Genomic DNA, 16,182 nt, shown 5'->3' with positions numbered 1-16,182 from the left:
TTTTTTTTTTTTTTAAAGTTTTATTTATATATTATTATGTATGCAGTATTCTGCCCTGCATGTACACCTGCCGGCCAGAGGAGGGCATCAGATCACATTATAGATGGTTGTGCGCCACTATGTGGTTGCTGGGAATTGAACTCATGACCTCTGGAGGGGAGCAGCCAGTGCTTTTAAACCACACTCACCCCCCACCCCCCAATATGAGCACAGCCTATATCAGATCTCATCTGGATAGCCTGCTTCCCCTTCTGTGTGCTTAGTTTTTTGTTGTTGTTGTTGTTTTAAGAAGTGTGTGTGTGTGTGTGTGTGTGTGTGTGTGTGTGTCTGTCTGTCTGTCTGTCTGTCTGTCTTGTCTGTCTCATGTTCCACACTGCAGACGTATAAGTTAAGAACTATTGGACCCTGGGGATTGAACTCAGGTTCTCAGGCCAAGTGACACCAACCTAGCCATCTCCCTGGTCCTGTGACTCATCCGTCCGTCCGTCCATCCATCCATCCATCCGTCCATCCATCCATCCATCCATTCGTCCATCTATCTCTTTATTCATTTATCCATCTACTTATTTATTTTGAAAGCTCTAAGATTTTTAGAATCTTATCATTTTATGTGTCTGGGTGTTTTGCCTGAATGTATGTCTGTGCACCTCTTGCTTGAGAGGGCCAAAAGAAGGCATCCAATCTCTGGAAATGGAGTTTATTTAATTATGTGTGTGGGTATATGCATGTGAATGTAGGTACAGGGCAGGCAGAGAGACCTTTGTTTTCTTAAAGTTAGAGTCACAGATGGCTGTGAGCCATCTGATGTGGGTGCCGGGACCTGAACTCTGGGATTCTGCAGTATGTCTCCAGCCCCCCATGTAATTTTTTGAGACAGAGTCTCTCAGTGGATTTGTAGTTCACTGTTTTGGCTAGGTTGGCCATCCAGTGAGGTCCAGGAATCCTCCTGTCTTCATTTCCTAAGTGTAGGATTATGTACACGTGCCACAGAGCCTGGCTTTTTTATGTGTGTTCTGGGGGCACAAACCATGGTTCCTGTCATTGTCCCTAACAGTTTGCCAACTGAGCCAGCTTCTCCCTTTTTGTAGGTTTTTTTTTTTTTTTTTTGGTAGCTAAATAATGTTGATTTGAGTTGTGTTTTTAATGTAAGCATTTAGTGCTGCTGATTTAAAACAGAGTTTCTTACATTTACTTGTTGTACGTCTGTGTGTGTGTGTGTCGTGATCCCCATGTGGAGGTCAGAAGACATCCTGTGGAGCTGCTTCTCTCCTTCACTCATGTGAGTCTGGGGACTGAACTCAGGCCGGCTAGCTTGGTGGCTGTTTCAGTTTTTAAAAAATTATTTTTTAGTTGCGTCCCTCATACTTGAGGCCCTCTGTTTTTACTTTCATGTTTTTTATATTCAAAGTTTTCTTTGACACTCATTTGACCCATGAATCAATTCTCCCTCTCCCTTCCCCTCCCTCCCTCAAACTCATGAACTTTTTAGAAATGTGCTTTATTTTTGTGTAGTGGTTTTTGTTTGTTTGTTTGTTTTTTGGTTGTTGTTGCCTCTTACGTATTTCTAGTCTTGGTTGACTACAGTCAGAGAATAAACTCAGTTTTCAATACATTTTCCAGCTTCAGTGTGTGAGCCAGTGTGTGGTGTGCTAAGGGTAATGTTTCATACGTGCTTGAGAAAAACGCATACTCTGCTGCTGCCTACTGGAGCATTAACTCCTCTCGGTTGATGAGATGGCTTAGCAGGTGAGGGAGCTTGCCTCCAGTCCTGGTGATCGAAGTGTGCTCCTTGGAACCCACTTCATGGAAGAACACAGACTCCTGCAAATTGTTCTCTGACTGTCACATACATAAGTGCTGTGTTGTATGTACACATACATTTTTGTTTGTTTGTTTTGTTTTTCGAGACAGGGTTTCTCTGTGTAGTCCTGGCTGTCCTGGACACTCTTTGTAGACCAGGCTGGCTTCAAATTCACAGAGATCCGCCTGCCTCTGCCTCCCGAGTGCTGGGATTAAAGGCGTGCACCACAATCTTCTGACAACACCCACCATTTTATTTCCTCTGTCTTTTACTCCCACTTCTCCCTTGCTCCCTTCAGTTTTGGAGACAGGGTCTCACATAGTCTCTCTGTGCAGCTCCTTTTTGGTATTCTCTGACACTGTGTGGCTGCTTATCCCAGGGTGATCTTGAATTTAAGACCTTCCTGCAGCTGCTTGCTCAGTTAAGGAATTATAGACATGGCCCCACACCTGGCTCCATTAGTGCTTGCCTTCTTGTGAATTACTTGAACAGTTCCTGGGATTCCATCATTATCTATGAAGTTCTGGAGTCTTTTGTATAATGTTCCTAGTGACTGTTCTCCTCATTACAATATGCACATATGCCTTAAAGCTGTCTTATTTCTTAGTCTGTTTTACCTGTAAGATATCTAAACTTTACTTTTTGTTTTTCACCTTGTTCAGTTTTTTTGTTTGTTTGTTTGTTTGTTTTGTTTTTCGAGACAGGCTTTCTCTGTGTAGCCTTGGCTGTCCTGGGCTTGCTTTGTAGACCAGGTTGGCCTCGAACTCACAGTGATCCGCCTGCCTCTGCCTCCTGAGTGCTGGAATTAAAGGTGTGCACCACCACACCCAGCTGTGCTTTGTTTTGTTTTGGTTTTGGTTTCTGATTTTTCGAGACAAGTTTTCTCTGGGTAGCCTCGTAGATCAGGCTAGCCTCAAACTCACAGAGATCCTCCGCCTGCCTCTGCTGGAGTTACAGATGTGCTCCACTGCTCCCGGCTCACTTTGTTCAGTTTTAGGTTGACTTAAGAGCAGGTTTTTCCTGCTGTTGTTGTCCCTTTTTTCTTTTTTCTTTTTTTCTTTTTTTCCCTCGAGGCAGGATTTCTCTGTGTAACCTTGGCTGTCCTGGATTCACACTATAGACCAGGCTGCCCTGGAACTAACAGCGATCCACCTGCCTCTGCCTCTCCAGTGCTGCGATTAAAAGTGTGCGCCACCACTGCCCAGATTTTTTTTTTTAAAACGGGGTTTCTCTGTGTAGCCTTGGCTGTCCTGGACTCACTTTGTAGACCAGGCTGGTCTCGAACTCACAGCAATCCACCTGCCTCTGCCTCCTGAGTGCTGGGATTAAAGGTGTGTGCCACCACCGCTTGGTGTTACTAAATGTATTTTTAAATCTTGGTTGGCAGGTATTTGAAAAAATACAATTCCACATTTATTTTTGGTTTCTGGTTTCAGATGAGAAATCTTGGTGTGTGTGTTTGTGTATGTGAATGCAGTGCCTGCAGAGGTCTGAAAAAGGAACCCCATGGAATTAGAAGCCGTGTGAGCTGCCCAGCTCACATGCTGGGGACTGATCTCCAGTCCTTTGGAAGAGCAGCAAGCTCTCTTAACTGCCGAGCCATCGCTCTAGCCCCCAAGCCCAATTTTTGAATAAACATTTTTCATATTAAATGTAACAGTTTTAGTTTTCTTCTTGACTTTTCATATTGTTTGCCTTCTTTTTTTTCATTTTTTAGACGGTCTTTTTTATGTAGTTCAAGCCCAACTGGACTTGGGATTGTGCTGCTGCTGCTCAGCAGCTTCCCAGTGCTGATATGCTCGCCATGTGCCACCCTTCCTGGCTTTAGAAGTACTTTTATTAGTACATGCCTTTTGTTCATGAAGCATTGACACATTTGGATTGTGTCGCACATATGCAGATGGCAGAGATTTATATCAGGTGTCTCTTACTGCTTTCCACTTTATTTTTGAATCTTAAAAAAAAAAATCACGCCGGGCATGGTGGCGCACAGCTTTAATCCCAGCACTCGGGAGGCAGAGGCAGGCGGATCTCTGAGTTTGAGGCCAGCCTGGTCTACAAAGTGAGTCCAGGACAGTCTAGGCTACACAGAGAAACCCTGTCTCCAAAAAACAAACAAACAAACAAACAAAAAATCACATACTTATTTCGTTTGTGTGTGTATATACAGAAGCATGACATGGTGCACATGTGACCGTCGGGAAGAGCGTGTGGAAGTCGGTTCTCGTCTTCCACTGTATGGGCCCTAGGGATCACACTCAGGTCAGCAGGCTTGACAGTGGAGTGGCCCTCCAGCCTGTCTTTCCTTAAAAAAAAAGGGGGGGGGTTTATTTTATTTTTGTTTGTGTATATTTGCACAAATGGAGCTTGAGTTAAACAGCAGGAAGTTATAAGCTATCACTGTGGGCGCCAGGAATACAAGGTGGCTCCTCTGGAAGAGCACTCAGCTCTTACAGCTGCTAAGCCCTCCATCACCAGCCCTTTCTCTTCAATTTTTTGAGATAAGATCTCTCTCTAGGACCCATGGATCACTGATTGGCCAGGCTTTTAAAACGGCACTAAGCTAGATAGGACTGGCCTACTACTCTTTACATAGCTAAGACTGATCAGGGTGTATTTGCTACAGTGTTTCATAACTTTAAGTGGACTCATAGCCTTGCAGGATCTACTGTGAAGACCAGAGCCTTTGAAGGGAAGTTTCCAAATAGTGAGCCTGCACTTACTAGTTGGGTGTTTTTGTTTTTAATAAATTCCAGGAGCCTCCAGTCCTTTTACTTGTAGAGTGTGAGTAATGTGTAGTAACAGTAAGGACTGAGTGTCCCTGACTTGAAATTCCTAGGACCAGAAGTGTTTTGGGTGGTGAGGTGTGTGCTGATTTCCCTCCCTTCCCTCCCCCCTTCCACCCTTCCTCCACTCCCTCTCTTTCCTTGAGAATATTTGAGAGCTTGAGATTGCAAATATTGAGAGAATATTTGCATACATGTAATGAGATATCTTAGGGATGGCATCTAAATCTAAACATGAATTTCATTTATACCTAAAGTACATACAATAAAGGCTCTTTTTTTTTTTTTTTGGTGGTGGTGGTGAGTTTTCAAGACAAGGTTTTTCTGGGTAGCCTTGGCTGTCCTGGACTCCCTTTGTAGACCAGGCTGGCCTCGAACTCATGGCAATCCACCTGCCCTTGCCTCCCGAAAATGAAGGCAATTTTATATAGTGTTTTAAGAAATAATTTTGTGTGTGGAAAAAAGTTTTATGGCATGGAATTTTTTATTTGCATCAAATTGACACTCAAAAAGTTTGAGAATTTAGAGCATTTTGAATTCCGCATTAGAGATACTCGCCTCCTGTATCAGTTGTGGGTTTATTTCTTGGACACCTGTAAGCTCCTGTGAAGCTCAGCGAAATCCAAGTAGTGTTTCCTGCATTCTTGTATGTGAGGTCAACATTAAGAGGTCATTCTTTTTTGGTTTTGAAAAGTAAGCAGAGGCAGATTAATTACTCCCACTTTGATTCTTCCTGTGATAAATTGCTTAAACTTTTGTTATAGGATGTAGTACTTTGGTATCCCAAACCTCTACTGTCTATGTACACACCATTGCAAAATGTTAATACCTTTGGACAGTGTCTTAGTCTTTTCCTGTGGCTGAAATAAAGTTCTAGGACAAAAGCAACTTATGAGAGAAAGGGTTATTTTCTGGTTCACAGGTCAAGGTACGCACGGCTCACTGTGGCAAGCAAGGAGGTCAGGGCAACAGTAGCTTGAGGCAGTGTTCATATGACATCCACAATCAGGAAACAGATGAATGCGCATACTAGTGCTCAGTCTTCTCTCTCCATTTTATACAGTCCAAGACCCCAGCCCTGGGAGTGGGCGCTACTCACAGTGGCTAGGTGTTGTACCTCAGTTACCTTCATAATCCCTTCCCAGCAAGCTCAGGGATGCAAACATACCCTCCTTCGCTCTTTCTCTCCCTCTCCCACTTTACTGCCCCCCCCCCCTTTTAAATTGTTTGGTTTTTTGAGACAGAGTTTCTCTGTGTAGCCCTGGCTACCCTAGAACTCACTTTAGGCTGGCCTTGGTCCACTGGTCCACCTGCCTCTGCCTCCTGAGTGCTGGGATTAAAGGCCTGCGCCACCATGTCCAGCCACATATGCTTTCTTTCACAGTAATAACAATAACAATATTTTGTGTTATGTGTAGCATGCTTCTTTTTCCCTCTTGCTTCATTAATTTAATTTAATTTTTTTGTCTTCTTGAGATAGGGTTTCTCTTTTTAATAGCCCTGGCTGTCCTAGAACTCTCTTTATAGACCAGGCTGGCCTCGAACTCACAGAGATCCCCCTGTCTCTGCCTACCCAGTGCTAGTATTAAAGGCGTGCACCACCACACTTGGCTTTATTTTTATTTTTAATAAAGTTAGTTTTATTCTTTTATATGTGACTTTTACTTGATATGTTCAGTAAAAAGTTATGTAAGAAGATGAATATCCTTTTATGAAAATATTCTGTGGAACTTGTAACATTTCAGACCCATTTCTGAGCTGGGTGTGGTGGCATATGCCTTTAATCCCATCACTCAGGGAGGTAGAGGCAGGTGGATCTCTGTGAGTCCGAGGCCAGCCTGGTCTACATTATGAGTCCAGGACAGCCAGGCCTACACAGAGAAACTCTGTCTTGAAAAACAAGCAAACAAATCAGAACCGTTTTTCTAGGCAATAGCTGTTAACACATTTTGTGATTAGATAGTAATACTGTCGCCATTGTGGAGGAGGTATATTAAACCAACTGTTAAGAAGGCTCAGATGTAAATGTGGAGAAATATTTGTTAAAATTTTGTTTTTGTTTTTTTTTTTTTTTTTTTTGCATACCAGCGTATGCCTGTATGTCACTAGGTATGTGCTGGTGCCTTGGAGCTCAGAAGAGGGGTCACATCTCCTGAACAGGCGTTACAGATGGTTTTGAACCACATGTGGGTGCTGGGAATTGACTGTGGTTCTGATGCAAGAGCAACACGTGCTCTTAACCTTTGAGCATCTTTCTTAGCTCCAGAAATCTAGAATTTGATAACAGCTTTATTATCTGTAGATAGACTTCAGTTCTTTTTATATTTAGTCATGCAGCTATGCTAACAGTTGTAAAGATTGAGTACAGTGATTGATGTAGGAATAGAGAAAGTGTGTTCTTTTCAAATAACACCAAATTAAATTTATTCATTTACTATTTTGGTGAGAATGTGTATTCTTTTTCTTCTTTTTTTTTAGTCTTGAGACTATATTCTAATAGGCTAGAATAGGATGGTGAGTGGCAGGTCAAGTGTAGTGCAGATACTCCTCAGTGTAGTTTTGAGTTGCATGGCTTCCATTGTTCTGTTTTTCTATTACTGTAGAAATATATATTTAAAAATAATTTTGAGTGTGGCACAGTAACATGTTTCCATAGTTCTGGATGTTTGGAAGCAGAGGTGGGAGGATTGCTTAAGCTCAGGTATTTGAGATCAGCCTGGGTAACGTAGTAGGACTCTGCTCCAACAGTACTAAGCGCAGTTGAGACAACTGGCATGTCGGCTTTTTTGAATACCTGACTTCGGGCCAGGCAGTGAACCACGTACTAGGAAATTTTTGTTGTCGTGCTGTGGGCAGAGCTGTTGTATGGCAAAACTTCTGGGGAGACACAACACACACATCTGTTCTCCCCAGATAGGGATCCCACTGCAGATCAAAGTACGGATCCCACCAAAGTCCAACGTGGTGAGCCAATGAGCTTTACTGAGGTTACTTACAGGAATATGGGTAAGGGGTTACTTACAGGAGCAGAAATAACTCAAAGACAGTTGCATCACCAAAGCTCACCCCAGCTTGGGTGACAGCTCACAAACACTGGGATCTTGGAAGACATTGCACAGCCAGAGTACAGCTCAACCGGTTGGAGAGTGTCCTTTCTAGGTGCCGCAGTTGGCCTAAACCTCTTTCAGTTTCTGCTTCTTCCAGGCAGATGGTCTGGTCTCAGGCTCTTCTCTCCTTGCCTGAGAACCTTTTTTTTGTTTTTTTACTGCTTATTCTGTTACAGAGGGGCCTAGTGAATCTTGTCAGTTTACAAAATTCTGGGCAAGTCACCCATGCTGGGATGACCTTTGGTTTGTGGTGGGATCTCTTATCTGGGGTGACAAGGTGTGTGTGTGTGTGTGTGTGTGTGTGTGTGTGTGTGTGTGTGTGTGTGTGTGTGTTTATGATTTTCCTAGGAAAAGTCGTCTCACACAAGAGCTCAGCGTGTTCAGCACGCTAGGCAGGTGGTCTTCCACTTAGCTACATCATTGTCCCATGAACTACTTTAAAGTAATTGAGAAAATAATCATCACTAGGTCAGCAACTGAGCTACTCACTGGCTAGAAAGTGATAAATTGCCAGAAGGAACTTTTTGAAACTCTTTGATAAAACTTATATCAACAGAATTTTTGATTACTTGCTTATTTCATAGTTATGACATTGATGGCTTTTATTGATTTGCAGGATACTTACTAAGGCTTAAAAATGGGCTAGAAGTGAGGAGATGGCTCAGTGGGTGAAGGGCCTGGGGACCTGAGTTCAGGCATGGTGGCTGTCGCTAATCCCAGGACTTGGGAGGCAGAGACAAGGAATCCCTGGGGCAAACTGGCCAGCTAGACTTTTCAAATTGTCCATCTCTAGCTTCACTTTGGAGACCTTGCCTCAGGAGAGTGAGTGACATCAACTTCAGGCTTTTACACGCACATGTGTGTACGCCACATGCACATGTGTGTACGCCACATGCACATGTGTGTATGGCACATGCACTGGTGATACTTCAGGGTTACAGATGACAGGTGAAGTACCATATCTGTTGTTTCAGAATATAATTTACTTTTGGTCTATTCTGTGTCTGAGAATTCAGGTTTTATTTAAAAGTCATAGCATTCCTTTCAGACACCTGGAAAAATATCCCAGTTAATGTGAAGAAAGTGGATCTGTCCTTATCAGCACAATGCAAATGGAACATTAATTTTCTTAGTTTTTGTTAAAAAATTGATTATTATATGTAAATTTTTTGACATTATTAAGTAATTTTTGCTACGATTTGCTACCACTTTTATTTTAACTGAATATGTGGTGTGTGTGTGTGTGTGTGTGTGTGTGTGTGTGTGTGTGTGTGTGTGTGTGTAGGTGGCTTCAGGTGCCTGTGAAGTCCAGAGAGGGTATTGGATCCTTTGGAGCTAGAGTTACAGGTTTCCCAGTATGAGTGCTGAGAATTGAACTTGGGTCCTGCATTGAGCCATCTTTCCAGCAGTGTTGCTGTGGGTTTTACCTAGAAATAGTATCATGTGATTAATTAACTCTTTGAGAGCATCAGTGTATTCTTTGTTTTTATATTTTTATTTTTGAGACAAGTTTTTTGTAAGCACACCAGGCAGTTCACAACTTGCTTGTGATCTTCCTGCGCTACCTTTTTTTTTTTTTTTTGAGACAGGGTTTCTCTGTCACCTTGGCTGTTCTAGACTGGCTTTGTAGACCAAGCTGGCCTCAAACTCACAGAGATCTTCCTGTCTCTGCCTCCCAAGTGCTGGGGTTAAAGGTGTGCCACCACCCCCTGACTCTGTACCAGCCTCTTTATACCAGCAACACATTTGTTTCTTTTTTCTTTTTTTAAAGATTTATTTATTTATTGTTTGTACAGTAAGTATTCTGCTCGAATGTGTGCCTGCAGGCTGGAAGAAGGCACCAGATCTCATTATAGATGGTCATGAGCCACCGTGAGTTTGTTGGGAATTGAACTCAGGACCTTTGGAAGAACAGACAGTGTTCTTAACCTCTGATCCATGTCTCCAGCCCTCTTTTTTCTTTTTTAAGCTTAAAATGACTCAAAATTTTTGTTCTAACTTTTAAGATAAGATGTTATTAATTAAATTATTAATCCTTAATAACTAGAACTTTGATGAAGTCCAACTTACCATCCTTGAGAATCAGTATTGATGGGCTGGTACAGTTGAATCATTAGCTGTGAGTTGTGTTTAATCCAATAGTGTCTACTTAGGAAAAAATTCTGTTAGATTTTTCATATTTAGTTAGAACTATTTTGCCTAGCTGTAAGAATGTGTTGAGTTAAATTCTTATGGGCTACTTGTATTTTCATACTTTTACAGACTAGAAGAGAAGAATCAGTGACTTGGAGTTTCAGCCCACTGACCCGGCGGGATGGGCATTGGCCTGACACATTTTGTAGAGGTAATTAATTCATCATTGCTTTACCAGGCCTTTGACAGTTGTCCTCGTGCTTATACAGGCACTCCCTTTACTTCCTGGGTCGTGCCTTTATCGTGCTTATGCATAACATAAACCTCAAAGAACAGCATGGTAGTGCCACATGCTTTGCTCAGCTGTAAACAGAAAAGGATGAATGTACTTGACTTGTAAGGTGAAGTCCATGGTCTTTCTCATTTAACTAGATTCTCTTTTTAGCCTCTGTTGTTGTTGTTGTTGTTTAATGTGAGGACATTGATCCTTTGCTTTCTTTGCATCATATCTTGATGTTTGTATTAAATCTGTGCCTTTATCAGACACGAAAGTAAATGAAATACTTAATAGTCACAAGGATATTTATGTACTGCAGTGACACTTATTCTTTTTATTTTTTATTTTTTTATTTTTTGGGTTTTTAAATTTTTTTGTTTTTGTTCTTGTTCTTGCTTTTTGAGTCTCTCTGTGTAGCCTTGGCTGTCCTGGATTCGCTTTGTAGACTAGGCTGGCCTTGAACTCACAGTGATCCACCTGCTTCTGCCTCCCTAGTGCTGGGATTAAAGGCGTGCACCACCACTGCCTGGCTGAGAATGGCTGGACAGATAGGCTCAGCCATTAAAGGCTAAGCTCACAACCAAAAATATAAGAGAAATCAGCATGTGAATGAATAAAAGTATGTTCACAGTCCACAAGAACATTATACTAACCTATAAGCATTTAAAAAATTTGTATGTGTCCGTCTATGTGAGTATATGTGCATCCTAGTTCCCAGAGGCCAGAAGAGCACAGTCAGTATTCCTCTTTATTACTCCCATCTTTTTCCTTTGCGGTAGGGGATTTGTTTTCTTGATTAAGCTGCTCTCGCCGTCACCCTTGAAGCTGGAGTTACAGGCACTTGCAGGGATGCCTAGCTTGTGTGGGTGCTAACTTTGACCATCGTGGTTTTGGAATAAACATTTTAAACTGTTGAGTGATCTCTCTAGCCTCTACTGCTTAATTTTCTAAGCAAATAATTGTTGGGCCAACGAGTGGTGGATGATTGACAGTTTGGATGAGTGTGCACCTGTCCAGAGTATGCCCAACATCAATAATTATCAGAGCGAGCACCTGTTTATCTCTTTGACAACACCAGCAAATGATTTGTTTGTCCATGTGATATATTTTCCTGGTATATTTGTCTCTGAGGGATGGGATCCTTGTCATTATGCTAGGAAAATTATTTTCACTTAGCATATGCTTTTTAAACATTTTTGGTTTTGTTTCAGTACTACAGAAGTTAATTATTTTCTAAATAGCTAGATATTCCTTATTCTTGGGTCTGGTAAGTGTAGGGTGGAGATTTCTGTGTGAACGTGAAGAGATGATCATCCCTGACTATGGCTGTACGTCCCCCTGCGTCATAACTCTGCGAATGACCCACATCCCTAACTGTTCTAGTTTGACATTCTTTTTTCTCTCTTGGTGATATAAAGTAGTGTGTATAATAATAGTTTTAGACTTAGTAAACTATGATGCTTAAAAAGTCAACAATAGACTACAGAAATAGGAACATAGAAAATACAGTAAGTGGGCTACACTCCGTGGTGTGCATCTGTATTTCCAGCACTTGGGAGGTAGAGGCAGAAGCAGGAGGTCAGGGCTAGTTTTGGATACATCATAAATTTGAGGACAGGCTGGGCTACTTGAGACCATGTCTCCAAAAAAGGGAGAAAAGTTAATAAATGATAAATTTGATGTTTAAAAAATATAGAAAAGAAAACAATAATGTACAAGACCTCTTTAGCTGACCCATCTGCATTTGTGGCTGTTGCCATAACTGCTGCTGCAGCCCCAGCCACAGTGAAGCCAAGGAAGAGTTGGAGGAGTCAGGTGAGGAAATGGGATTTTTTTTTTTCCCCTTTAATTCATCTCTCCAAAGCACCCAACTCAGCCAGCTTTATTTGAGAAACATGGAAAGAAAGGCTTACTTCTTACAAACAGACAAACAAACAAACAAAGGAAACAAGTAATCTGGTAAACAAGTCACAATAGTTGGCTCATCATTTGGAAAACTGTAGTGCTGGATCTCTGCATTTATTACCTATATAAAGATATCTATAAATTCAGATTTTATTTTATTTATTTTTTGGTACCAGGTCTTAGTGTGTAGTCCTGGCTGGCCTGGAACTCACTATGTAGACCAGGATGGCCACAAACTCACAGAGCTTGCCTGCCTCTACCTCCCAAATGCTGGGATTAAAATTGTGTGATACAATGCCCAGCTCATAAATTCAGATTTTAAACAATTCAAGTTATAAAAAGTAGTAGAATATTTACTTGTCCAATTTGAATTCATCACGGTACAGGAAAATACTTTGTAGGAGTTTAGTTCTTTTCATTTTATGGAAGCTGCCTTACTGCTTGGTAGACTGTCTTAAACTTTAGCCTGGTGTTCTGCTGGACATTGTTAACATAGTATGGTCTCTGCTGGGGAATATGTACATTTAGAAGCAATATTTCCTTTGACTGTCAGCTCACACTCCTCTGTGGGTCTGTGATTCTACCATCTCCTGACCTCTGTTGTTACTGGTTGGAAATTGATTATTAACGTTCTTGATGGTTGCATTAGAGTTACTTCTCTGTTGCTGTGACAAAACACCATGGCCACAGCAACTTTTAAGAGAAAGCATTTACTTTGATTTATGGTTTTAGAGGGTGAGAATTCATGAAGATGGAGCAAACACAGGGAGGCAAGAACAGCTGATGGCTCTCGTCTTCAACAGAGAGCATACTGGCATAGCCTAGTCTTCAACCCTCAAAACCTGGACCAAGTATTGAAACATGAGCCTATGAGCCATTCGCATTCAGACTACCACAGTGATTTCCAGCACATGCACTACATTTTCCTTTTCTGTTCTGTAGATCTTTTTCTCCTTGTGTTTGCTTTCAACATTTTTTTTTTTTTGATGGATCTAGTAATAGGCCTTTTTGTATCTGTTCCAATGGAAGTTCATTGAGCCTTTTGGATTTGTAAGTTTATTTTGTTTTGTTTTTCAAGACAAGGTTTTCTCAATGTAGCCTTGGCTATCCTGGATTTGTTTTGTAAACCAGGCTGGTCTCGAACTTACAGAGCTCCGCCTGCCTCTTGCTTTAATCCCAAGTGCTGGGATTAAAGGCGGGTGCCATCATGCCTGGTTTATAAGCTTTTTTTGTTTGTTTGTTTTTTGTTTTTTTGTTTTATGAAACAGGGTTTATCTGTGTAGCCCTGGCTGTCCTGGACTCACTTTGTAGACCAGGCTGGCTTTGACTCACAGAGCCCCACCTGCCTCTGCCTCCCAAGTGCTGGGATTAAAGGTGTGTGCTACCACGCCTGGCTGATAAAGTCATTTTTTAAAAATAGTCAAATTTGAACAATATTTGGCTTCTGTTTTACTAAATTTTGCTTTTTAATCTTTGATCCTTATATTAAGAAATGCTGGTACGCGGGGTGTTGGTTCTCATATCTCTGGAGCGCTCTTCATTTTTCTCGCTATATTTAACTGGGCATTTTTTTCTTTTTTCTTTGTTTTTCAATAAAGATTAACTTACTACATTTATTTATTCTTGTTTGTGCATGCATGGAAATCAGGCTACAATTTGTAGGAGTTGCCTTTCTCCTTCTACTCAGGTCACCAGGCCTGCACCTCACTGAGCCATCTGGTCAACCCTAATGAGTAATTTTTATAGATGAACAGTTAAGGCTACTGATTGTTTTTTGCAGTGGTGGTTGGTTTTGAATACTTGGCATACATTTCATATTTCAATAACCATATTCTTTGATCCCCAAATTTCTATAGGTCCTTTGAAATAATTTCTTTGCTTTATTGAGAATTTTACTTCCTAGCTGATTGTTTTCACAGTTAAAGCAAAATTGAAATGGGAGTTGAGTTCATAATGTAATAAATGTTTTGAAATCTTTGTTTAAACTAACCCATGAGAACACTTAGAAACAACTTACGTTGCCTGTTGCTTTTGATGAATATGTGCCTGCCTGCCTGTCCTCCTTCCTTCCCGTTTCCTTCCCTCCCTCCTTTTTCCTTCCTTCCTTCCTTCCTTCCTTCCTTCCTTCCTTCCTTCCTTCCCTCCCCTCCCTCCCTCCCTCCCTCCCTATTGATTTTTTGAGACAGAGTCTGTCTATATAGCCCTCACTGTCTTCTTGGTACTGGATGTGTATAAACCAGTCTGCTCTTGAACTCACAGAGATCTGGCTGCCTCTGCCTCCCAAGTGCTGGGGTTAAAGGTGTGCACCACCACCACATCTGGGTTTTGTCACCTTTTTGGGGGGCTATTCTAGGGACTGAGCCTAGGCCCCGTGCATACTATGCTGGTTCTCTACTACAACCCATTAGTATGAGTTACATTTTCTGGTATTTTTAAGTGTTTTATGATTGTTGAAGTGGGTTTTTTACAAGTCTAGAGTATTGTTCCTCCTACTTCTCATGTGGTTATTTTTCATATTGTTTATGTATGATAACAGTCCTGTTGAACAAGAGAGCAAAAGTGCGTTTTATTTTGTGTGTGTTTTGTTAGGAAAAATAAATAAGTATAAATATTCAGGAAAATTTAGGAGTAGAGTACTAAGCATGAATAGGTTTGTCTTTTAACTTCAGAGTTTATAGAAGTTTTCTTTTATTTATTGGAACAGGCGTCGCTGTAGGCCTGGCTGGGTTGGAACAAACCATGTACGTTAGGCTGTCCCTGCTTCCCAGAGTACTCGGGAATTATTACTATTCTGCTTTAAGTGGGCAAGGTTATTCTTGTTGCCTTTGTACCATTGTAAACATGTGTAGTCATAGTGTTCTGTAAGTCCCATGCAAACCGTCCGTGGACTCCATAGGTTAGGAAGTATCATAAAGTCATTAGCTTGATACTATCTCAGAAGTACTTGCTGTCAGTACGTTTTCTTTTGTGTAGCCTGTGCTTTTTAGTGAAGGTTTTCTGCATGGTTGTTTCCATCTTTTATCAGCTGTTTTTCATCTAAGACAACCCTGATGATCACGTTTTTATATCTAGATGCTTAGATGATTTTCAGATGGTTCTCTTTCTATTATGAATACAGTCACTACTTGTATTTGTTATTTTTGAGACCTACATTTGTTCGCTTCTCTCACTTCATGTACTTTTTTGGGGTGGGGGTGGGGCAAGGTTTTATTCTGTACGCTTGGCTGGTCTGGAGCTCACTATGTAGTTCAGGCTAGCCGAGAACTCAAAGAGATCCACCTCCCTCTGCCTTTCTGTGCTGGGGCTAGAAGCACGCACTGCCACGCCAGTCCACAGACCTAACAGAGTAGATACAAAGTAGTCTTTGTTCGGTTGCTTAATCTTTGTTTTTCATTTTCTTATCTTTTAGTTCTGTAGCTCTCTGAAATTTGATGTAATATTTCATGTCTCAAAGTGGTAGATTCCAGGACTAGCAATTTATATTTGCTTAAAATCTTGCCCATCCCTCCCTCCCTCCCTCCCTCCCTCCCTCCCTCCCTCCCTCCCTCCCTCCCTCCCTCCCTCCCTCTCTCCCTCCCTCCCTCTGTGCACATAACATGTGGGGGTGGGTGAACTTGTAGAGCTCTGAGGTCACCTTGCTGGAATCAGTTCTCTCCCTCCTTCATGTGGGTCCCAGGAATGAAACTCAGGTCATCAGGTTTGGCAGCATGCGTCTTTACCTGTTGAGCCATCATTCTGGCCCCAAGGCGAATTTTCTTAAAACCCCAGGTTGTTTGTCATTTCCTACCTGTCACTATTGTATTTTCTCAGTTTCATACCTGAAAACTAAGTCTGCATTCTCATGCAAGCTTTACTCACTAGATTTACATTAATCACTTCAGTATTGATGCAGTTTGCATACACGGTGTCACAGCATTTTTCCCTCTCTGGAAGTAATAGACTTTGCTTATTGTGTATGGATTCTGTCCTAGGAATTGGATGGCACAAGTGACTGAGAGGAGCTTGAGAGTTTCTGGAGCCTGTGAAAGGTAGAAACTCAACCATGATTTCTTTCTCAACTCAACAGCATTCCCTTCCTTGAAGTCTTCGTTTTTACTTCAGCCTCAGGTAACTTTATTTCTCATAATCTTTGTTTGTTTGTTTTTTTGAGACAGGGCTTCTCTGTTGCCTTGG

The 16,182-nt window shown here is 41.5% G+C and overlaps 1 protein-coding gene across 8 annotated transcripts in view; it reads left to right on the top strand.

Moving 5' to 3' along the window:
• The window catches only part of ZNF148 (zinc finger protein 148), a 116,769-nt gene that overhangs the window by 27,073 nt on the left and 73,514 nt on the right, over nucleotides 1-16,182 (top strand). For 4 of the 8 annotated variants that reach the window (XM_084802117.1, XM_084802120.1, XM_084802119.1 and 1 more), the window contains exons 2-3: nucleotides 9,957-10,038; nucleotides 15,981-16,116. Coding sequence is in view for 4 of the 8 variants with exons in the window: in XM_084802121.1 (XP_084658247.1) it covers nucleotides 10,009-10,038 (30 nt within the window). In the remaining 4 variants the exon portion in view is untranslated. The remainder of the gene's footprint in view (nucleotides 1-9,956; nucleotides 10,039-15,980; nucleotides 16,117-16,182) is intronic. The other 4 variants (XM_084802121.1, XM_084802124.1, XM_084802122.1 and 1 more) reach the window with 1 other exon arrangement.

The sequence above is a fragment of the Acomys minous genome, assembly GCF_964271855.1.
Source record: "Acomys minous genome assembly, chromosome: 11".
Classification (NCBI taxonomy): Eukaryota; Metazoa; Chordata; class Mammalia; order Rodentia; family Muridae; genus Acomys; species Acomys minous.
Note: the sequence above shows the minus strand (reverse complement) of the source record. Positions and strands in the feature narration are given on the sequence as shown.